The following is a 25344-nucleotide window of genomic DNA, read 5'->3' as shown; positions in this document are numbered from 1 at the left end:
AAATGTACTACATACTTCCTGATGTCCTCTCCTGCTTTACCCTCTGTATGTTTTAGTATTTTCAAATTAGTCCTTCTTTGTATATTCTCCAATCTTTCTACCCTTTCCTCATGCTCTCTCTCCTTATTCCTGATTAATTCTGGCTCCTTCCGATTAGCCATGACCTCATCTCTAAGATCCCTAACCTCAACCTCTAATGCAATCGTTCGGCAACTCAAGTCATCAATCTCTAACAAGCCAAAGGCCGCCCTAATACTTTCCTGGTTAGACTCTGATATCTCAAATCTCTTCTGCATCTCAAAATTAAGATTTCTAAGCATGGTAATTATCGAAATATCACTGCTCTTCTGCTCTGCCTCCCTCTGCTGCTCAGACTGTACAGCCCCCATGATTGATAAAGTTCCAACATCCGCTGTGACTATGGTTACTTCAGAGCCAGGGCCAGAGCCAATTTGTGATCCCCTTAAAATACCCTCATCCTGAACCTGTGATACATCATCACCCATGTCTAAAGCCAAGACCTGGATTCGGTTAGGACTCAGATGTATGGACCAATCCACCAAATCTATATCAGACTATCCCCAACACTGGCCGAACTAGTCCCACAATTTTGATGTACCTCTTTACCCGTGGGGGGTGTCACTGGCCTTATTAACTTTGACGGACAATTCCCCTTGCACAACAAAGTCTTTGGTAGCACCTTAAAGTATGGCCTGAGGGAGGGTGTCACCTTAATCTTGTGCTCTAACGAGTCCCCCCTTGCCAGTTTGTTATGCACTTTATTATTTTTAGTGTTTCACGACAATACTTAATAAACACAATACTTTATGTTAATTAAGCATTGTCGTGAAACAGTGGTTGAAGTGCAGTGGCATGAGTGCACCATATATCTTCTGACCTTAAGAACCCATCTGTACTAGAAAGTGAGCCAATCAAAATATTTTTCCGGTTTTGTTCAGACAAAAGCTGAAAGGCATGATACACTTAGAGGCTATGAATGCAATAAGTGCTTGTCCTTCAAGACTTAGAATAACAATAAAGTACTTGGAATCAGTGCTATGAAAGAAACACTTTTGTATATGGTTAGTGGCATTAGAATTCCGTCTGGACTCTTTCTTCCACTATTTTGATTGTTGAGAAGGCAAATGATAAAATAAAGTTCAAATCAATTCACATTACTTTAAAGAACAAGCATTTGCAATGCAACAGGTCTCGCATTTGCGAAAGTTTAAGCTATTGGCATTGTAAATGACAATGCCTTTCATTTATCTGTTTTGATGATTAACACAATAATAAACAACATTGTCATTTACAATGTCAATAGCTCAAACTCTTGTAATTACAAGACCTATTTAATTCCATTGAATAGCGGCCGCCATTGGCCCGGGCTGCTTGGAAAGTGAAAGCACGCATGGTATGCTGAATGTTACAGGAAAGCATGTTGTGCCTGTAGTAGGAGAAACTAATTAAAGAAAATTGTACTTACAGACTAAGTAAAGACATACAGTTTACCAACAGTAGCAAAAGGGCCAATCCTCACGGGACGTTACAAATGAAGGCAAGGCAGTACTAAGGAGGGACTAACAAGCCTACTAATGAATCAGAAGCCAGCATTTATAAAGGACAATGACACAAGCCAATGAAAAATATGGGCGGAGAGTGGGGGGAGCTTCAACTTCATACTCAAATACATCATGGCTCGCAGAACAGAGTATGTGCTGTCCAGGCTTGACCTAAATAACAAATTTCATGTACCAATTACTCACCTGTAGTTTATGTAAAATTCCTAATTTCATATAGATTCCTGTATTTACTGTAACCTTATTGTTATCCTCCTGATATTCCTTTCTTTTTTTTCTTGCACGTTCTTCACCATCGTGTCTAGTCATGTGATGCCGGAGGGGAGCGGCAATGATATGGAATGTGGTCAACAGATTTCAGACGCTCTACGACATGTGACAATCGAGCGTGATCCGATCTATGGATTTGGCTTTGTCGCCGGCAGCGAAAGACCAGTCGTTATTCGTTCTGTTACTGCAGGTAACTGAGTAGCTTCGGCTACAAACCCTTAATAACAATATTTAATCGGTGGTGGGAAAATGTGGAGGCTCTGCTAGGAACTACAAACAGCAAAGAATAGTTTAGTCCTTATTGGACGCTAGAACGCAGTTCCCATTAGGTCAATAATAACAGAATAGGCATTTCGATATTTTCAAAACAGATTGCTGCTGATTTAATAGGGTGATGATATTTTCTTATCATGCAAGTTCTCAGTATATTTAGATAACCTATTAATAAAGTATAACTTTATCTGCAAATTGTCCTAATGTGTGGTCAATTAGGAGCAATACAGTTTGCATCATTTTAGTACCAGAGTAGTTGTCATGACATTGATAAGTAGAAATCTTAGCACACTACGAGAGTTACCAGGACTCCATGTATCAGTAACTCTGAGGGTTAGCAATTAGCATCTGAAAATCTGAAGGCCAAATATAAATCTGGAGGCACCTAGAGAAATGTCAACTTTATAATAAGCAAAATGCATGTAATATTGGCATGAGAGGAATGGGTAGCAACTTGAGAAGTGTGCACTCCAAATGGTATGATCCATGTAGATCTGACTACACAAGGAAAAATTAAGTGAGAGGCACTGAAATCAATCTATGTATTCTTCAGAGTTACAACCATAGCATTTCGGAGAGAAGACTATTTCAGCCTAACTGAAGGTAGTTTTATACTTAAGGGAATGTGTGGGACGCCTTTTGGAGCAAAGCCACGTATATCAACATGGAAAAATTAAGACCTCGTTGAGTTCTGAAGAACAACGCAAATAAAGCCTCTACTGTACTAGGCAGCTGCACTTAACTCTTTTACTCAAAGACTGACTAAGAGTTTTATCTTTTCAGAAAATTCTCCAATTTGGGCAGAAAAGGAAAATATGAGGTAGAACTCAAAAGCTGAATTTTCTCCACCAGGTTACCTCTGTGATGGAGGGCATGTAGCGGGTGGATTCTCCTGCATGTTTACTATTTTCTGTGGCCGTTGTGTATGATTAATTATATCATTATCTAAATCTAATGCAGTTCCACATGCATGTGACCTACATTGCATTGTTCATGTGGATGTGCATGTACTGCAATTTAGACAGAATTGTGAATGGAGGGGTCTGCTGAAGGAATATGATTTATGACAACAAAAAGTTCTGTATTTAGTGCATACATACCAATATTAAATGTAGAGCTAACTTTTTATATCCCTCCATATTCACACACTTATCTAGTAGTGAAAGCAATAGGATTGGAGTGAAGACCTTTCCATGTGGGAAAAATGGAGGGCAATGTAATTTATTTTTGTAGGTACCCTTGTGTTAGAAGATGTTCAGAAAAGGTGACATTCATTAGCTTCCTTTAACAGGTGCTGTAATGATATTTCAATTAGCTACCTTATTATCATCCATAGGCATGACTGCCAACGTGCTGTGTAAGGATATGAATTGAGACTCGGATTGGGGAGTGTAGACCTGGCAGTTTGGGCATGATTGCCCCTGTATTTTTGGTTCTGACTTCCTGTTTTTTCACTCTTCGTCGCATTTTCTTGTTGCTGGTTATAGGGCTCTGGGCACTTTACCACTGCTGACCAGTGCTAAAGTGCAAGTGTTCCCTGTGTAAATTGAATTGGTGATTCGTTTATCCATGATTGGCATATTTGATTTACTAGTATGTCCCTAGTAAAGTGCACCAGGTGTGCACAGGTCCTGTATATCAAATGCTACTAATAGGCCTGAAGCACTGATTATGCCATCCACCTGAGGAGACCTGCAAACATGTCCCAGACCTGCCATTGCAGTGTCTCTGAGTGCAGCTTTAAGCTGGGATTTCGACCTGGCAAGTGCACCCACTTGCCAGGCCCAAATCTTCTATTTAACTACATGTAAGTTACCCCATGGGCAGGTTACAGTGTATTTAAAAGTTAGGGCATGTACTGTTGTGTTTTACATGTCGCAATAGTGAAATACTGCTAACTTCGTTTTTCACTATTGCAAAGACTATCTCTCCCATATGGTAACATTGGGATTGTCTTGAAATATATTTTAAGTTAAACTTCCAATTGCGAGAGACAGAGTGGAGTTTGAGGTCTCTGAACTCCCAATTTAAAAATACTTTTTTTATTGATGTTGGTTTTTAAATTGGATGTTTGAAAATGCCACTTTCAGAAAGTGGACATTTTCTTGCTTAATCATTGTGTGCTTCTGCCTGTCTGTAGAATCGACATCTGAGCTGACTGACAGTTGGGCTCTTATGCATTTATGCTAGACAGTCACACAAAGGGAGCTGAGGTGTGCCCTGCATATCCTGATGGGCCATCGCCATGTTGATGAGCCTTCCTGAGCTAGAGTGGTGGGAGGAGTTGTCACTGACACGTGAATAGGGCTGTGCCTGTCCTCACACAAAGCTGTCTCCACCTTCCTGTAGTGTGTCTGGAGCCAGGCAGTGTCTTGTGTACTACAAAGACTTTACTTTGAAATTTACCTACTTCAAAGGTGGAAAGAGGTGTAAGTATTGGACCTCAGACACCCCAAAATCAGAACGCGTCTAGACTAAGGAGATTCTGCCAGGAAGAAGAGCTGGGTGCTGTAGGGGGGACTGCCACTCTGCCTGTAGCTCTGTTATGCAGGCCTGCTGCTTCTGTCCTTGGAGGGAAAGGACTGAACTTGGCTTTCTGTATTCTGCTTCCAAGGTTCTCAAAGGGCTTGTGAGTGCTTTCCTCTTGTTAAGAAGTTTCATGGCCATCAAAGACTTCACCCACCAGTTCGTGGGCTCTTCTGCTGAGAGCCCTGACTTGCCAAGTGGTGCCAATGCCAGTTCTGCGTCCGTGAAAGTGTAACCTGGTGAGAAAATCCACATATCAACCCTAAGTGCCAGTTTTCCCGACGCAGCACTGCTGTGCGGCTATAGATTAGATGCTTCCCCTGCTTCATCACTGAAAAATAGCCTCATCGCCTGCTTCGCAGCTGTGAAATCAACGCAGTGCCTGCATTGCCGCCGTCACATTGATGTAGCGCATCTGGATTTTCAATGCATCATCACTCTACACCGTTTCCTCATCGATGTTGGCCCGCTGTATGGAACAGAGGTTGTGTGACCGGAGATCAACGCATCACCTCCCATTCCAGGAAGGAACCAACACATCACCTCCACTGACAGTAAGGAACTGATGCATCACCTCCCTTGCCCAGCAATAAGGAACCGATGCATCACCTACCCTGCCCAGCAGTAAGGAACCAATGCATCTCCTCTCCTGGGAGTAAGGAACCAACGCATTGCCTGGCTTTTCTGGTGCCTTACCTCTCCTGCGCTTGTTTCATCTTTGAATTTTGATGCATCCAAGGTACTTTGTGCTAAAAGAAATGCGTCTATAGATTTCTATGGACTGAACTTATTTAACCTTTGAATAGTGATATCTTGACTTGTGTATGTTGGACTTTTGTTGTTTTGGTCTTGTTTTATTCAGATAAATATTGGCCATTTTTCTAAGTTGGTGTGGACTCATTTTGAAGTGTACTTTGTGTATATGTACAAATGCTTTATACATTGCCTCTGAGATATGCATTTGCATCAGTAGGTCTGTCATAAGTGCCTCCAGATGAGTTTTCAATTGTTTCTCCAGCCTCATGGTTGGATGGATGCAGGTATATATGCCTTTCATAAATGTACAGTGCTACCACAGTGAGTAGGTAGGTATCAGCAAAAGAAGAGAAGTAAACACACATCTTCGAAAGCTATTTCTCATGCATACATAAACATTGAGAACAGAATAACATTTCCTAACAAACCACTGTTATTCTGTTATGATGCAGATCTGTGTCTAGGTGTGTCTGACAGCATTTTTTATCTTGAAACTAATACCACTGACTGGCCTCAAGATAGGAAAGGATGAGAAAATATTACTTTTGAAACAGAAAAGTACTAAGCATCTGCTACTTCTTTTATAAGGTTTATATATTTGTTTTAAGTATTTTCCTAATTAGAAGCTTAAATGACCTATGTGTTTTAAGTTTGTTTTCAGAAAAAGTTGATACTATTAAAATTAAATCAGAGAGTAAAAAGCAAACAGGAGGGAAAAATATTAGGATTGCAACCCGATAATGTCGTTCTCATAAAGTATAAAACCAGAGTCATTACACATAAATCAAAAGGACTTAATAATCACATCACTGGATGCTGAAATAATCACATCACTGGATGCTAAAAAAAAGGTGCATGTAATGATAGCTACATTGTATTAGTCTCTTCTTTATTTGCCCACATTTACTGGACATGCAAGTGCTCGAGAATTGTTGTGGTTTAACTGTACATGCAATGCCTGTTATAAACATGTTGTTATTAGAGATGCGGCCCGTGACTGCTCACTCGCTCTGTGGGTTCCGAATGCCACTGCTAGTCAGTTGAAGACGGAAAGCACAGGACGAGGCCGCAGCACTATGGGCTATTGCTTTTTTTCCTTCAATAAACTTCAAAAAGAATATCACTTGCCTCGGAGTTCATTTATCACCTTTCTACAGTGCATAGTAAGTATTTATAGTTAATACAGTTCAGTGAGTCCCGTTACCTTTTAATGCTGAAGATTGAGAAATATTTGTTTATAGCGCTATAATAAACCAAAATGCAGTGGAGTGGTGTGGCTCACTGGTTAGAGGCGGCAGACCTGGAAGCAGAGGACGGCCCGGGACCAGGGTTCAATTCCCGACGCGGCAGGGTTGTGAACCAGGGTCAGCGGATTCGATAATTCTCGCCTCAGTGCCTACTCTAACCAGGGATCACACTCGGCAACTCTGGGCAGTAGCTTGCCTCATCTCCACAACTGCCCCCCACAAACGCCGGGGATGCCTGGTTTCACCTTGGAGATACCCAGGAGGGAGCATCTCACAGGGAAAGCCAGGACGGGTTCCCCAGCGGTCTATAGCGCCAGGACGCCTCCGGGTAGCAGTGCACTTTACAAGACACACACATTTACATTTTACATTTATTTACATTTCCACACCAACTTAAAACCACCCTATGTTTAGCTGTTTGTTGGAGACCCCATGTTAGCACTAAACATACAGGCACACATACATGCAGCACACATTAGTGGAGTTCTGGTCAGTCCCATTCAACCACTGACTGTTGGCCTTTTTCCAGAGTGACCACGGGCTGGGTGGACTGCTTATGACCATATCATTACATGGAAGATGCCATGGAACTTTAATGAGCCCCCTTAGGTAACATCCCCTCTGTTAGGCGACCGCTTATTACTGCCGCCTGTGTGTCCTGACACCGCTCCATCCTCCAGTGCAGAATGTGCCTCCATTCGTCTGTCTTTTCCTTCCCACAGATGCCTGCTATCTGGCCAGGATATGTTTGTGCGTTTGGCTGTGTCAATGCCTATTTAATTGCTTCACAAGCAATGGCACATTCAAACCACTCCCAAATGGCCACCATGCATGTACACATATACGGCAGCCAACATATAATGCATTGTAAAAAAAGGCACATGAGAAAAACCATTACGCGATGGCCAATGTATATGAATGTTAATGCTGAATGGCCAACTTGTTGTAATGGATGAAAAAAGAATAGAAAATGAATTGCAAATTAGCAACTATGCATGCATGTAGAGGTGATTGCAAGTTATTTGTGCACCACCTAATTGTTATACATGTATTACTTTTAGCTGGTAATGCGTCTCAGCTAGTTTAAAAGTCATCCCTGATCTTTGTGTACTCTGCTTCTTATAAATGTGAATCCTGGAAAGATGAACCCAGTCTTTTATCCTTCAGAGGCCAATGCATTTTATTCCATTTCAATTTGTAATAGTCACAAACCTTAGTGCTTGCAAACAGAAAAGTCATGTTATTAATATCTCTATGAAAACAAGTTCTAAACGTTAAGTAGTGTACCAATCAACTGACTAGTGTAGAGAGGGGTTTCTCAGGTTGGAAAAATACAGGCCTAGTTCTGCTCTACTTTCAAGGGAAAGCCAGCTGCCAATGGCCAGGTAATCTTGATTCACCAGCCAGTTACCACAGTTGTCAACAGCTTAAAGGGCCGATGATGTTGTAATAGGATAGCAACAATGGAAGGCTGAAATTTAAGCTTATTTCTGATGTCAGCCACATGGAACCTACTTGTGATCTCTCTAGTAAGCTTTAAACGATATGACAGAACATCTCGTCACCCCTAGGGCTCACTGCTCTGGAATGTATCTCAGTATTCTTAACCCCTTCGCCGCGGGGATAATTCCCCTGTGGTGCTGGGGGGAGGGGGTGCGCGCGCAGCACCACAGTGCTCATGACCACGCCCCTTTCCGTGGACCGCTCAGCACAGCAGGGGAATTAGCCATGCGTGTGAGCGCCGCGGTGGTCATGACGAGCTCAGCTCGTCATGAGCACAGTGCCACCGTCGTGCCTTATGACGAGCTGAACTCGTCATGAGCACACAAGGTGTTAAAATCAAAGGTGGCTTCTTCATGATATGGCAAGCAGAATATTCACCTCTACGAGAGTTCACATTATCCTAACCTGACAACCATCTTCAGCTTATATCATCACTTAGTACTAGTTTTCTCAGTCATGCCAACTACTGACTCTCATCTATCACAGCTTTCTATAACTTATCTGGCATAGTCCCACAGATGTTCGGTACCTGTGGCTATACATGATTTGAACATGCAACTACTTTATACATTTCAAATAATATACCCCATTCATAAACAAGGCATAATTAATGCAGTTGTCATCAGCATGTAGACTTTACAAAATCCTAATGTTAAAAAAAAACATCATGATAGGTATTTATCTGACTCATGAGCTCATCCAATACCGCAATGAACTGAACCAGGGATGAATGAAGCCATATGGAAAACTGCAGAGTATGACAGTAATTGATGCTCCACAAATTTGGCAATCAAATCAATGTTGAATGGAGTCTAGATATTGGGTACAACAGAGTTTGTGGCTCTGAATATTGTCAAGAGAAGGTGCCCAAATATGTATATGCATTTTTAAGAGAAATCCTGTACTGGAAAAAGTGAGAAAGCAGAGGTGTGAAGCTGAGTGTTGTATCCTTCAATTTCATAGTAATAGTTAATCAGAGTCTAAAGGGTTTGGCTTAACCCCCAAAGTGGATTATCTTGGTCCCCTTTGGTGATTGATTAGGTGATGTCATGGGGACTCTCTTGTGCATATGAATTGTAAATGAAAGGTCTTGCATTCTATCCAAATTTAGAGCAATATACCCTGACAATATTTAAATGAAAAAAATGATAAAAAATGACAAAAATGCAATAAGGAGAACTGGAGATATGATTTTTTTAAGTTTTAGATAAAACTTGTGCCAAAAACTAAGGAGTACTAACTGCAGCAACTTTTCGTTGTAGACTGAGAAAGTGGTAATGCGTAAGGCCTACTGCAATGAAGCACGGGTCATATATAGAGACCAGGTTTGTTGCAGTCAGAGTTTTATTTACTGACTTAGTCTCTGAAATTGAAATCAAACATTATCATTGGGGCATGGCAGCAGGTTGTGGCTGACATGTCTTCCACTAGGCCAGATAGTCATCAGATGAAGTCCCAGTGTAGCCACTGACTTTTGGCGGGAAAGTCCAAAGCAGGAGAAATTCAAACTTCATGCCAATAAATAGTCCTTCACCAGCTGAATGCTTTTGGCACCTTTACCCAGTGAAGACTTCTACCTTCTTCACTTTTTTGGGAGCTTGAATCCCTCCCGTGGGGCAAGGATGCAGGTTGTAGCCCAGCAGGGCACCATGAGGCTGATACGTTCTTCGCGAGGTCCCACTGAAACAGATTTGCGTCCATGGAAAAGCTCTGAGTCGGATCAACCTGAATCTTTGATTTAACAGCAATGCACCTTCTTTAGATTAACTTTGGATACGTGTCCTGGTTTTCTGTTAGTTCTCCTGACAATAAACCTTGAAAGAAAATCCAGTAGAAGCCACCAGTAAGGTTCAGTGAAGTTCTAGTTGGAACTGGTCAGCTGGGCTGTTCAGAAAGGAGGCTCTTGCAGCTTTTGTGTCCCTGTACCTTCCCAGGAGATCAGCAAACTGACCATGGGAGTTCACTTCTCATTTGTGGGTACAAGTGACAGCAGATCAAGCCCTTAGGGCTCTTCTCACAGTTCACAACAGCTGTAAAGTCATTGTTCTGACTCCCGCAGGTCCATAGATGTTCAGAATAGGGTACTGGGGTGCCACATTTATGCCCATTGCTAGCATGTGCGTGGGGCACAATCTTGGCCCCTCCCTAACCAATGGGATAAAGGTTCACAAGGGTGACCCTACCCACGTTTGCAGAATTTACTGTGTGTTTTACTGTAAACAATCCTACAGTGCTCCTCTCTACCTGAAATCAACATGGCAGACCCTTTCTTCCCCTCTACAGAAGTCCCTGTGCCCACCCATACGTGTGGTTGTGATAATGGTCAAACCCTTCCTTGTGGTCAGTCAAAACCGGTCCCTGGAGCAGCTCCTCTCCCACTGGGATTGTTGCCTGACTCTGTTATAGGCAATAGAAGGGGGAGGCCTAGGTTAGAGCTATATCTGCCTGTGACAGGGTAGGCATCCTTTGAAGTTAGTTAAGTTCCTGGGCACAAATCAGGTGGCCAAGCTGTCAGGGGAAGATAATCCCCTCTCTCTTTGCCTCCGCTCTAAAAGGCACTTCATTTCTCTTAATTAAGGAGCCATTCAGCTCCTGGGAGACATTGAACAATGGCAGAAAGGCATATTTGTCTCAGCAAGAGAAATTATAATTTCCTAAAAGTATAAACAGATTTTTTTTTCTAGATAATTATTTTGTTAATCATATGAAATGTTAACATAAAAAAGACACATTGAGGTCCATACAACAGAATTACTTAAAATTATGTATAGTTGAGTAAGCAACATCAATGTTTTCAAACACTATTGTGTTTAAACCAAAACTAACTCCAGCACCGAAGCAAACCTCGGTACCCAAATCGGTCGAGTCTTAAACAAGCTCTGCACCTAAACCAATTTCCACACCGAAAACTATCAAACCGAAAACAACTCTAGTACCAAAACCGATCCAACCATAGGCCACTTCGGCACCGAAACATACTTCGGCACCTAAAGTCGTCAACCCGAAACACAGTTCGGAACCAATAACTCCGGATCCGAAAACATCCGATCCGAACAAAAAACAAGAGCCGAAGAAAGCTTCTTAACACAAGTCTTCGGAACCGAAACCAACATCTGCTCCAAAGACTGTTATAGATGCTGCTAAACCTTCTAAACAACTCGGCCCCAAGCAAGACATGTTGGTGCCAAAAAAGGATGCTTTACAGAAGAGCTTTTCTATCCAGATCCAAAACAAAAGACTCTTCTTATTCATCCAAAGACTGGACATGTCATTACTGTGCGGGCTAAAAGAAATCAGGAACCTCCCCCACACCTCCAGTCCCTCTCAAAAAGCATGCTCAAACTTCTCCTATCAGGGGTACCTTCACCACTTCCACAGGTACCAGACTTTGACATTTTCCCTTCACGTTCACCATTCATCCCACATAGCCCTGCACCAGCAGATGATGATGAGGATGATTACTCAGGGGGGATAGAAGATGAGCAACCCCTAGATAACCCAGATAATATTCCTGGACCATCAGATGATCCTTGGGAAGATTACAATGCACCAGATGCCCCATATCTACCACAAGATGACACATGCCAGGGGTTGTCAAACAGGCACCTAAGGTATTTAAAGACCCAGTCAGGGCTAGGGTAATTAATCCCAGGTTAGAGAAAAAGTATAAAGACGCGCCAACAGACCCAGCCTATATCAAAGGGTATTACCATTAGATTCATTAGTGGTCTCAAACGCCAGGAAAAGAGATAATTCACTGACATCAGGGGATGCTCCACCCCCTGATAAAGAGTCCACACTTTTAGATGCTTCAGGCAAACGCATGACATCTCAGGCTGCCAACGTATGGAGAATTGCCAACACCCAAGCTCTCTTCGCAAGATATAATAGGACTCACTATGATGAGTTTAAAACCCTTAGGCAACATTTGCCAGACAAATATAAGACCAGGGCTTCTGACTTAATACAAGAGGGTAAGGTAATCACTAATACTTCCATCCATTGTGCTTTGGATGCTTCTGATACAGCCTCAAGGGCAATAAATACTGGCATATTGTTACGTAGGCATGCCTGGCTCTGTATTTCTGGTTTCAAACCAGAGTTACAAACCAGTATTCTTAATCAAACTTTTGACCAGCAACACCTTTTTGGTCCTACAGTTGATACTTCACTAGAAAAATGAAGGAGGATACTTACACTGCAAAGTCCATGGGAGCTTTACAAACTCAGACTCCTTTCGTCACTCCTCTTATAGGGGCATCTCCAGAAATTTTCCAACGGATACTGCCTCCTCTTCTTACAAAGAATCCACCCAATCCTCATCCAATAGAGGTTATTGCAGAGGGGTATACAGAGGCAACAACACTAAAGGTAGAGGCAGAGGTAACAACACCCCTACTACCTCCACTCCCAAACAGTGACTTCCATCCCCTTCCCCCAAACCATTCCACTCCTGTTGGGGGGAGATTACAACAGTTCCTACATGTGGCCGCTCTACTGCAGAAAAATGCAATAGAACCAGTTCCAGTACACCATCAAAACACAGGAGTTTACTCCCTATATTTCCTTATTCCCAAAAAGGACAGCTCCCTCAGACCTATATTAGACCTGAGACCCCTAAATCTTTACATACAGTCCGACCACTTCCATATGGTCAGATTACAGCAGGTCCTTCCTCTGTTAAAACAAGGCGACTTCCTTGCTACCCTAGATCTCAAGGACACCTACTTCCACATTCCCATCCACCAAGCTCACAGAAAATACCTTTGATTTGTTCAGGCCGGGCAGCATTGTCAATTTAAAGTCCTCCCTTTCGGAATAACTACAGAACCTCGAGTTTTCACAAAGTGTATTGCCGTATTAGCAGCACACTTGAGAAGGGAGAACATCCATGCCTTGCCACATCTCCACGACTGGCTAATACAAGCCAAGTCATACCACCAGTGCATGCACCAGACCAATCACCTGTTACACAAGCTCCGTTTCACTATAAACCGGACAAAGTCACATCTCCAGCCATCCCTCTCTCAACAGTATCTAGGTGCCACAATAGATACCTCTAAAGCTCTTGCATCCTCCAATCCAGCAAGGATACAAAGTATGCAAGCTCTTATACAAGAATTCCAACCCCAACACTCACTACCAGCTTGAGTGTTCATGCAACTAATTGGAATGATGGCATCTTGCGTCTTCGTAGTAACGCACACAAGACTCCAAATGCACCCCCTGCAAGAGTGCTTAGCAAGCCAATGGAACCAGGCTGAAGGTCAATTAACAGATCTGGTGGTGGTGGACGGCTGGACCCATCGCTCTCTGCAGTGGTGGAGCACCAAAAACCTTTCCAAAGGACAGCCATTCATAGAGCTAGTTCCACAAGTGGTGCTAACCACGGATGCATCCCTCACTGGCTGGCACAGCACACAGTACAGGGCAGGTGGACACCGCAGCAAAAGCTACTCCACATAAACCATCTGGAGTTGTTAGCTATTTTTCTAGCTCTAAAATCTTTCCAACATCTTGGCAGTCCTGGACGAGCTCCGCAGGGAGGCTGACATCGGCACCCCCCAGGCTCTAGTCCCCCTGGATCTGTCTGCCGCGTTCGACACGGTGGACCATAAGATCTTGTTAGACCGTGTCGAGCGCGCAGGCATCCAGGGCAGGGCCCTAAGTTGGATCACCTCCTTCCTGGAGGACCGTACACAGGCTGTTCGCCTGGCAAATTTTACAGCGCCAGGGCTGAATATCACATGTGGGGTTCCCCAGGGCTCCTCCCTGTCCCCACTTTTGTTTAACATCTATTTACTCCCCCTAATTAAAGCCTTAAAACAGAGGAAAGTAACGACCTTTAACTACACAGACGATCTGCAGCTTTCCTTTACTATAGACAACTCCACTGAATCCATCTCCAACTTTCAGGACACCATGGTGTTCATCCGCAACTGGATGGATTATAACCATCTAAAATTGAACCCCGGAAAGACCGAGGTACTGCTGATAGGAGATAGTCACATCTCCTGGGGCCCTCACTATTGGCCAGCAGAACTAGGGACGTTCCCTAAACCCTCCTCTTCCGTAAAAAGCCTAGGGGTGACCATTGATAAAGATCTGTCCCTAAACACTCAAGTGGGCTCAGTTGTCTCTAAATGTTTTTTTCAACTGCGGAAGATCCAAAAGATACACCACTTACTCTCCCAGGCAGCACTGATACAAGTTGTGATTGGCCTAGTCTTATCCCATCTAGACTATGCGAACTCAATTTACCTAGGCCTCCCCTCCTATCAGATCAAGAGGCTCCAGCTTGTACAGAACCAGGCAGCCAGATTGATCTATCAACAGCCCAAGTGGCAATCGGCTAGAGCTCTGATAAAAAAACTCCATTGGCTCCCACTGCTTCAGCGGGCCACATTCAAAACTGCCTGCCTCACATTTAAATCTTTAAATTGTTATAGCCCAATTTTTATCAACAATCTGATACTGAGGTATGTTCCAACCCGTGACCTCCGTTCCAAACATCAAAACTTGTTGGTGAGCACAAAATTCAAACGCAAATGACACGGTGGGTCTCGATTTGGATATTTGGCACCTCAACTATGGAACTCACTCCCATGGGAGATCCGTTCTTGCCCTGATCTACTTCGGTTCAGAAAGCAGCTTAAGACATGGCTGTTCATACAGGCACATGAGTAACCGTCCCTTTTGAAGTCATGTCAGAACAGTTAACTCACAACTGCTCAAAACAGCGCCATGAAACCTTGGTCAAAGTGCGCTTTATAAATTGGTTATAACATATAACATAACATTACCTATCAAGCAAGACTATGTTAGTTCACACCAAAAATATGACAGCCATGTACTATTTCCAAAAACAGGGAGGAACACACTCCTTACAGCTCTCCCAGCTGGCGCAGAGCATATGGAGGTGGGCTATTCCTCAAAAAATCTTCCCATTGGCAGAACATCTACCAGGAGTTCACAATACGGTTGCGGATCTGTTAAGTCATCAGAGACAACAGATTCACAAGTGGAACCTTCATCTGCAAGTTCTTTAACCTTTCTTTCAACAGTAGGGACAGCCAGAAATCGATCTGTTCGCCACACACCTCAACTCCAAATGCCCAAGCTTTGCTGCCAGGTATCGACACCCATTGTCCAAAGGCAATGGAATATGGATGAGTTGGTCAGACAGATTTGCGTACGCTTTTCCACCTCTCCCACTCATTCTGTTCGTGATGAGCAAGCTGCAGCAACACTCCCTCACATTGATTCTCATTGCACCAACCTGGGCAAGGCAACCGTGGTGCACCACACTACTAGAAATCTCAGTGGTACCACATCAGAAACTAAAACTCTCTCCACACCTGCTAACACAGAGCCATGGAGAGATCATGCATCCAGTTCCCATGCAGCTCAACCTAGCGATTTGGCTCCTGATGTCTTAGAATTTGGATATCTTAATCTCCCACCTGATTGCATGAATGTTATCAAAGAAGCTAGATGTCCCACCACTAGGGCATGCTATGCAGCCAAGTGGAAAAGGTTTGTTATATATTGCACCAATAATAACATTAACCCACTGGATGTTTCCATCCAACATATCATATACTACTTGCTACATCTACAAAGATGCAATTTAGCATTTTCCTCAATCAGGCTACATCTTGCTGCTATAGCAGCTTACCTTCAAAACAGAAAACATCTGTCATTGTTTAGAGTTCCTCCCATCAAAGCCTTCATGGAAGGCCTCAAAAGAATAATTCCTCCCAGGGTACCACCCTCCCCTGTATGGAATCTAAACATTGTTCTTGCTAGGCTTATGAGTCCTCCATTTGAACCCTTTTCATAACTGTGACTTATAACTTCTTTCATGGAAAGTTGCTTTTTTAATTGCTATTACTTCACTCAGAAGAGTAAGTGAGATCCAGGCATTAACAATTCAAGATTCATTCTTTCAACTCCATCACAACAAGGTGGTCCTAAAGACAAATCCCAAATAACTCCCAAAAGTCATTTCACCGTTCCATCTCAACCAGTCTATTGAGTTGCCAGTATTCTTCTCCAAACCTCAAACAGTTGCTGAAAGAGCTCTCCATACATTAGATGTCAAAAGAGCTCTACTATATTGATAGGACAGAGCCATTTTGTAAAACAAAACTACTTTTTGTGTCCTTTTCTCTTCCACATATAGGTAATCCCATCTAAAAAAAACTGGGATTGCAAGGTGAATTGTTAAATGCATTTAAATTTGCAACCAAAAAGCAGAACGAACTCTGTCCATTCCCCCTAGGGCTCATTCCACCCGTAAACTAGGGGCATCTATGGCATTTTTAGGAAACATTCCCTTAGATCACGGGTATTCATAGTACAGCCCGCGGGCAATCAGGAGCCCGGCAAGCCTTCCTTGGCAGCCCGTGGACCTTGCAGAATCGTACCCGTGTTTATTTTATTTTTTTAAAGACTGCAAACACTGCCAGTTGCAGCAGCGCGACTCAGAGATTCTGCTGCTCCGTGGGGGCTGGGCGATTCCAGCCACAGTCAGAGTGGAGCTGCAGGGGCGCTAAGAGGTGAAATACAACACTGCCTCATTAACATGCGAATGGTCTTTTAAAGACCTGTGAAGTGCTCGGGTGCAGCTGTGTGTGTGTGTGCCCGGAAGCTGTCTCAGCCCGGGCTGACACACAGGCAGAGTAAGATGACAGAGGGTGACAGAGGGAGGTAGAGGGAGGGAGACAGAGGGAGAGGGAGGGAGGGAAAGGGAGGGAGAGGGATTCGATCTGCCTCACATTCCAGTCCATCTTTTTGTTGCTTTGTGCCCACTGACCCAAACTGGTGCAAATGACCCATGGCCCCAACCAAGGGACAATTCAGCCCAAACGTAGACCTCACCCCGTCTGCAGGAAGCGCAAACAAATCTAAATGTGTTTTCTCTTAGTGGGCTTCCCAATGTAAGTGCAGTTTATGCCATGCCAAGGGAGCAGTGGCACCGACGCATGAGTCATCAGGTACATGCCCCTTATCTGGGTTATACCCGTAGCATTGCAGGCGCCTCACTTAGAAACAAAAGAGGTGATTGATAAAATGCTTGCATTAATCCCCCCACTGGAGGAGCCCACACTATTGTGCCTCTTGCTCAGTGTGCCACACATTTCTGGCCCAGAATATTGTGCCTTTTGTTCAGTCCACCATTGGGGACAAACTTCGGGACCAGACTATTTTGCCTGTGCTCAGTGCGCCACTACGGGCTCATTTAGATCCCAGACTACTGTGCCTATTGGTCAGTCCGCCACTAAAGACACATTTCAGGACCAGACTACTGTGCCTTTTGCTCAGTGTGCCACTACAGACACATTGGTCATAGAAGAAGTCCAAACCAAACTGCAGGACCACGTCTCCATTAAACTGGAGCACAACCTCGGTTTTAGGTTTTGTTGAATAGAGTACTGACGCATCTTTCTGCATCCTGTGCCCTTCAAAGGTGAGAAAACACGGATGGGGTTATTTCTCAAGAGGTTTATTGGCAATGCACTGAGTGGAATGCAGACTTGTTTGGCTGACTCTCTTTGACCCAGCTATAAATGTAAAGAAAAAATAAATAAAGGCCTATCAGGTTTAGCCCTACTTCATGTACGGACACTATACATTGCAGTATCTGACTTACTACATTGCAAGGGATTAATACACCTCCATTTCTATTTCTTGTAGTCCTTTCCAGAGTGTAATTTAAAGTTCTCTGTTTTTTTCTGTAACCTGTAACCTCTGGTATGTTCAAAGGTGGCACAGACACTTAGGGAAGCGTTCCTGTATGATTGCCGGTATGTGATTATGTTGTGTTTGGTTGTAGCCAACCTACGTGATTTTTTGGCCTGTCCCAGCATACTGGAGGCCTCCGTCGCATGATGGGGGCCACGCCTGGATTATTTACACATCTGAGGTGATCGGACCAGCTAAAGGTGGGCACAGTACACACATGCTCTTCCTGGCATACAAGAATGTCACTCACATTTGTTGGGCAAACCTGGCACGATATAGCCATTTCTGGTGCTATGGTGTCCATCTCTGGAATATTTCTTGGCTTGGTATCATAGGACCATCGCAGGTACCTTAAAAGGGTCTCGGATCATCTGCTCTAATGCTCTGCACATACACCCTAAATCCTGCCTTTGGTATTATTCTGCATTTCTAGTCACTTGCTCCACTCCCAGTTGTCTATGGCTCAAATATTATATTTCTCTTTGTTGTCCCTTATGTTCACAACCTTTTTGTTTGATATGCATATTTGATTTGCTTGGGTTGGTATTCCTTTGATGACTCTACTGCAACTATTACCTTCCTTTCCCTCAAATTGTAAACCGCTCTGATATCCTTCGGGATCATGTTCGCGCTATATAAAACTTTATAAATAAATAAATAAAAAGGGAGATAGAGAGAGTGAGACAGAGAAAGGGAGAGGGGGAGAGACAGAGGGAGGGGGACAGATTGTGACAGACCGAGGGAGCCAGACAGAGGGAGGTAGACAGACAGAGGGAGACAGGGGGAGAAAGACAGAGGGAGGAGGGAGACAGAGGGAGGAGGGAAACAGAGGGAGGGGGAGACAGAGGGAAGGGGGAGACCGAGGGTGGGAGACAGGGGAGGGAGAGGGTGACAGACAGCGGGAGACCAAGGGAGGGAGACAGACAGATGGAGACAGAGGGAGATGGAGGTGGAGCAGAGGGAGGGAGACCGACAGTGGGAGGGATGAGTGACAGACAGAGGGAAACAGAGGAAGACAGAAAGAGGGAGTGAAACAGAGGGAGGGGGGAGACAGAAGGAGGGAGAGGTTGATAAACATAGGGAAACAGAGGGAGGGACACAGACAGATGGAGACAGAGGTAATGCATGTAATCCTCATTGTTGTATGATAATGAAAATAAGTATGACAATGAAAATAAATACATCAACTATTAGAAATTAATAACAACATATATGGGCAAAGCAAATGCACAGTATGGGGGCTCCAAAAAGGCACAATATGTAATACACCTAAAATGATAGTACCTTTTCTAGGGAATGTAGGAATAATCTTTCAATATTCCCATTAATAAATAATCAAGCAAAACAATAGCCTTATCATTAATTAGACTATGTGGCAAGGGCCACAAAGTCAGCAAAACTCATGTGCAAAAGCTGAAAGAAATGAGATGGTCATGCAGAGAACAGCACCACCTGCTAAATGCCCTACTCTTTTTAAATTGAGTTCTGTGTCACTAAGATGCCTGGAACCGCCAAAGCATCAAATGTTGATACAGTGATTGTTGGTGATCGTAAGAAGCTTGTGACCGAGTTCATTGAAGCAGCTGGTGTTGCAGCATTGGTTTTGACAAAAGATGACTAAAGCTTGGGATCGATAATGCAGTAGGGGAATGAGGCATCATATTAGGTGCAGAGGCATAGGTCATGGTTGACATTGGCATTGGTCCACAGAAGCAACAGGTGCTAGGGTGCTGAAAACCCATAAAGACGTTGGAGATGTTAGTAATATGACATTCATTGATGGCACATGAGAAGCAAAGATGCACCACTGGAAGCAGATGTGTAGATAGGAAGCTGGTGTGCTCTGCACAATGTACAATGAATATTCATTGGTGAGTCTGATCCAGCCAATCTGCAGGAATCGCAACTTAATGCTCCAACTGAATACTCCGAACAATTATCTTAAAGCAAGTGCAGTATGGGAATAGAAGTCAGCTGTTGAAAGAAGCTTATAAATACCACAGTCCAATGCTGCTCCAATCTTGGAAGCAGCTCTGCTCTGAAGTAGAAGGCCACTGCCTGATGACAGTGCTGCTCAGATGGATCACACAAATTCATCATCTTTTCAGAATGATCAGCATAGCTACACCAACCAAAAATAGAACTGTTGTAAATCGTCCAAACTCATGCACAAGAGTGCCCAATAAGGCAGGTGTACCTCCAAGGACACATTTGAAGACAGTTAATCGTCCTGAACCTACGTTCTTGAAAACAGTTGGGATGCCAGTGGTGTTAAAGGCATGGACAACACCAAACAAACTGTGTCTGAAACTAAATATTGTTATAATAACAAAGCTGTATCTCAATCACAGAGCTTGATATCTAGAGGATATTAGTCTGCTTTGCAGGTGTTAAAACATTATTTTTGTGTTAACATTCCTAAGACATTTTCCATTTTGCATTGGATTTAATTTTATCCTAGGCCAAACAGGTATGTCAGAAATGCTTACTGGAGAAGGATTCAATGTTAAACTTCAACATTTCATATTATTTTGCACAGTAAACAGATAAACATAAACTTAACCTAGGCCATAACATGAGACATTTCTTCTCTACCATTATGGAGAAAAGTATGGTAAGAATAGGTAACATTTGAAGGTGCAGCAAGACATTTGGAAGCAACGTCAGGCTTCATAAAATCATAAGATGTGTGCACTGTGATAGGTTAACATAGCAGTAAGTGTCCTTATGTGTTAGTGTATGAAGATGCACTAAGAAGAAAAAGGAGCATCATTCTTAAATCAATGGGTTTGGACTGCATCTTTTAAATGTTATACGAGCTATGCATTATGAATAGGCTCGTACTACTACCCCTTGGACGTTTGTTATTTACAACCATAGAAAAGGGAAATGATGATGGAAAAAGAAATAGTCCGTTGTTGTAACCAAATTAGATTAAGAACATTAGCAGGACAAAATAGCCTTTCTATCTGTTGGACAGAGAACAAATTGTAAAGTGTGTCCTTCTTAGCAAGGTAGCACTGATGCAAAAAGAGATTATAAGGTGCAGAGTGCAGTTCAATTAAGATGTACCTGTGCCATTTAGGTGTCTGCAAAGCCCAACAAAAAAAGTGCAATAGTACATGTCTGAAATAATTCTTCACATAGTGTGTAGATGCTTTCTTTAATTAGCTTTAAGCTGAAGTGAAATGGTACCAGAAATAATATAGATTAAGTGATTGTAGAAAGGGTATAGATTAATTTAGATCATGTATGAAAAGTATTATCTTTGTCATGAAAGAGTTGCTATACCACTTCTTTATCAATATCCATAACGAGGATCTCAGCTTCCTTTTCAGAATAGGCCCCTCTCTCTTGTATTAAACCATAAATTGTAACAGGAAGAGCACTTATTTCTTTGTACAGGATCTGGACCTAAAAGATATGAAATCAAATTCATATAACCATGTATTTTCATCGTAAACGTTTTCATTAATTTATGGCCAAATCAACATTTGATTTGATAACAGTAACAGTTACAGAAAAATAATTAGAATCAGATCTATTGCAATTGGACCAGTCTAGCTTTTGAATGGGTTGTCCATCAGGCGACTCCATTTGAAGCATAAGCTGAAATATTAAACACTCTTTTCTAAATCAATGCATTCATTTAGTTATTAGGTAATGATTTTTCCCATTCTAATCTTTAAAATGCTTATAATTAGTATGTGGTGCAAATAGATTATCAAATTTTCAGCTGAGGCAACAATTAGAATTTAATAAAAATGCATCTTTTGGATATAGGCAAATGGAAATAATATGGCAAATCTTTTAATTCCCCATGGTTCTGTGCCCCCAATACTTTTCATTGGAATGGTGTAAACTTGTTCTAAAATGAAGTGTACAAAATCAGGAGAATAAATGACCTTATGTTATGTAACTAAACCGTGGTGGAACACTTCAGAATGATACAAATAACAATAAGTAAATGATTCAAATTTACAAGCAATATCAAAATGCATAAACTGTTGCTGGAAGTCCCTTGAAATGTTAGCCCAAGGGGACTCGCAGTGCTCCCATTGAGTCAAATTATACAACTCACTTTGGCTAGTTGAATAATGAAAGCAATAATATGCATAATGATGAAAACAAAGCATCTCCTTGTAGTTGGCTCTATCAAGCTGAGGATCTTCATTGTGTAATAAAGCTTAGTGTTTAGATTGTTCCAGAGCTGTTTGATTTTGCATCACATAGACTTCCAAAAGAATCTGGAAAAAATATCCTCCAATTAAATGTGGCGAATGTGTGATTTTGTACCACCTCCATTGTCTTAAAAATCTGATGAGGAACGTTTTTCCAAAAAGTGCCATAAGGCTATGGGTAAGCAGTGATGTTAACAGCATTGCAGCTTCTTACCACATGTGTGCAGACGAAGGTGGATACAACTGTTGTGTAAAGGGAGACAGTGGAAAATACTCATGACGATAGTGCCCAATCATTATTCTCAAAATGATAATCTGCACTATAATCCACAATTAGAAAAGAAAATTAACAAATAGGTGCATGGAGGACAGATGTGTCCACTACTATTTCAGAAACAGATGATCATCCCATTTACCAGCATTTCTGTGAGAGATAGAATAGCCCTTGATCCTTTGTTGTGAAAATTAAATTTTGGTATTGTAACTTCTTTTAATGGAATGAAATCCTTCTGTGGTGGAGACTTTCATAACAGTGATGCAAATGCAGTTGCTGAAGTCATTGCTTGAACCAAATTCGGATTGTTTGGGTTTGTATAGCTTATCAGTGTAAGGCTAGACTCTCAGCCATACCTCTTGTGGCAGTGGACTATCTCAACTTGCTGATTCTTCTCTGCATAATTCCAGAATAGTGGGAAGATGAATTTGTCTAATCCGGAGGCTCATTGCATTGGTGGGTGCCTCTGAACATAATCAACCACATGATGCTTTTTTCATTGCTCACATGACACAAGAGAAGAGAAGAGAAGCCAATACAGTGTGAGGTCATCCAGTACTGCCCTTGACAAATTATTGAATGCTCATTAAGCCTTATATATAGGGTGGTAGCATGACAATTCAATGTTCCGGCCCTCTCAAAGTCAAGGCTTGTTTAAACTTACCATTGGCTCGCTCAACTACACCATTCTCTTCTGGATGAAAAGGATGCAAGAATAGCAGATATTCCAGCAACAGACATAGCATCAGCATATGCCTTAGCGATGAACTCAAGATCATTGTTTGAATGAAAGGAATGCACCAGTCCTATTGCTCCTCGGCATTTATTTTATGACTACATTAGTTGTGGCAGTCAAAATATAGTTGTAGTAGGTGGAAATTTGGCAACGGGACAATATGGTTGAGATAAACAACATCAAATGATCTACTGAATATATTTAAAGGAGCATGAGCTTCCCTCAGAGCAGCGGTGGATTTCACTTCTTGGCAATAGTACATTGCTGTAAATATTTATTTGTGGCGTTGGAAATGTACATCCACAAATATTGCTGATGTACCATTGATACTTTATTATTAACACTAACATTTGCAGATATTATGCATGCTTGCACTGCTTCTATGAGGTCCAACGAGACTGCTTTATGGAGAATTTGTCCATCTCAATTCCTGGTATAAACACCAATGTGCGTGCCCCTAACTTGGGGAACGTCCCCTGGTCACTGTGATGTCTCCAATGGAGTTGAAGAATTTTCCCAAAAATGTTGAAGCAAGAACTCATTTAAATTCACTTTCAATCGTTGTTTATTCCATTTTCATATGATAGAGTTGTAATTCACTCTTTGATCAAAATATTCTAATCCAAATAGATGTATTAGTGCATCCAATGCATTTCGGCTAAATGATAGCCTTCGTCAGGGCAACATGATTCTGTAAACAAATATATATGTTCAATGCACAAGGATGTAATTAGTCAACTTTCAAACAAAAGTGCTCACAAAACAACGTGCTGTGGTAGAAAAAACATAGCAGGTCCAATCGTGTAAATGAATGAATGATTGAATGAATAAATAGGTTTTTTGTAAAGCGCAACAGTTACCCGCAGGCGTCCCAGCGCTGAATCTGAAAACAAATGAGTGGGGAGTGTCAGGTTATCTGCTGAAAAAAAAGGTTTTTAATTTTTTCCTAAAAAGCAGGATGTTTGGTTCTGAGCGGATGGATAGAGGGAGGGAGTTCCAGAGCCTTGCTACGTTTGTAGAGAACATTCTGCCTCCACTTCTTTCTTTTTTAAACCTGGGAATGATGGCTTGATAGGCGAGAGTCGACCTGAGCTGCCTGTTAAGGTGGTAGTGGGTGATCAGGGTGTGATTAAGGATTGCTCCTTTCCTCCAGTAGGCACGATGGGCGATGCACATTCTTTTGAAGATGACTCTGTCTTTACTGGCAGCCAGTGGAGGGCTCTTCTTAGTTCAGTTTTCACTGATTGCCGACGCGGAATGCGTAGGAGAGTACGAGCAGCGCAGTTTTGGATTACCTGAAGTTTTGTCAGGGTGGATTCGGGGGCTCCTAAGTATAGAGCTTTACCGAAGTCGAGCCGGGAAAGAATTAGACCCTGAACCAAGATCTGTCTGGCCTTGAAAGGGAGGAGTGGCAGGATCTTTCGTATCAATCTGATGATACTCATACAGGTAGCTGCTAGTTTAGTTGCCTGGTGGCCGAATGTTAATGCATTGTCCAGCCAGATGCCCAGACTCTTGATGGTATCCCTAGCTGGAGGGGCAGGGCCTAGTGCTGGTGGCCACAGGGAGTCAATAGTTTGTTGGGGGGAGTTACCCAGCACCATTAGCTCTGTTTTATCGCCGTTGAGCTTAAGGTAGGACTGGCTCATCCAGGTGCATACTGCTTCCATACAACCTCTGAGATCGCTAGAATAAGAGGAAGGGTGAGTTAGGGTGACCACCAGTTGCGTGTCGTCGGCGTAGGACACGACTTGAACGCCAAAAGGGCGTATTGTTTCTGCGAGAGGGAGCATGTAAATGTTAAACAGCGTGGGGCTCAAGGACGAACCCTGAGGAACCCCACAACTGAGAGGTTTGCTGTGCGAGGTGATGTTGCCCTCACAGACTCTGAAGGAGCGGTCAGAGAGAAAGGAGTGGAACCAAGCTGCCGCAGTGGAGGTTATCCCTAGTTCTGACATTCTGTGACGTAAGATGTCATGATTCACAGTGTCGAAGGCGGCACTGAGATCCAGCAAAATAATAGCCGCAGTGCCGCCCTCATCTACGATCTTTCTAGCTCCCTCTGCTACTGCTAGTAAGGCAGTTTCAGTTCCATGCATGGGGCGGAACCCAGTCTGTGAGGTGTCCAGGGAGTTGTTAGTTTCTAGGAATTCGACAAGGCACTGATTCACGTACTTTTCTGCGACTTTAGTTATCCATGGTAGTAGAGAGATCGGACGGTAGTTTCCCGGGTTCGTCTGATCCAGATTTG

The 25344-nt window shown here is 42.7% G+C and overlaps 1 protein-coding gene across 1 annotated transcript in view; it reads left to right on the top strand.

Moving 5' to 3' along the window:
* Nucleotides 1-1886: 1886 nt before the first annotated feature.
* FRMPD3 (FERM and PDZ domain containing 3) overlaps nucleotides 1887-25344 on the top strand; it is a 786479-nt gene continuing 763021 nt past the window's right edge. The window contains exon 1 of the mRNA XM_086964646.1: nucleotides 1887-2040. Coding sequence (XP_086820772.1) covers nucleotides 1893-2040 — 148 coding nt within the window. The 5' untranslated portion in view covers nucleotides 1887-1892. The remainder of the gene's footprint in view (nucleotides 2041-25344) is intronic.

Source organism: Lissotriton vulgaris, chromosome 4_1 (assembly GCF_964263255.1).
Source record: "Lissotriton vulgaris chromosome 4_1, aLisVul1.2, whole genome shotgun sequence".
NCBI lineage: Eukaryota > Metazoa > Chordata > Amphibia > Caudata > Salamandridae > Lissotriton > Lissotriton vulgaris.
The sequence above is the reverse complement of the archived record's forward strand: the minus strand, read 5'-3'. Positions and strand labels throughout refer to the sequence as shown.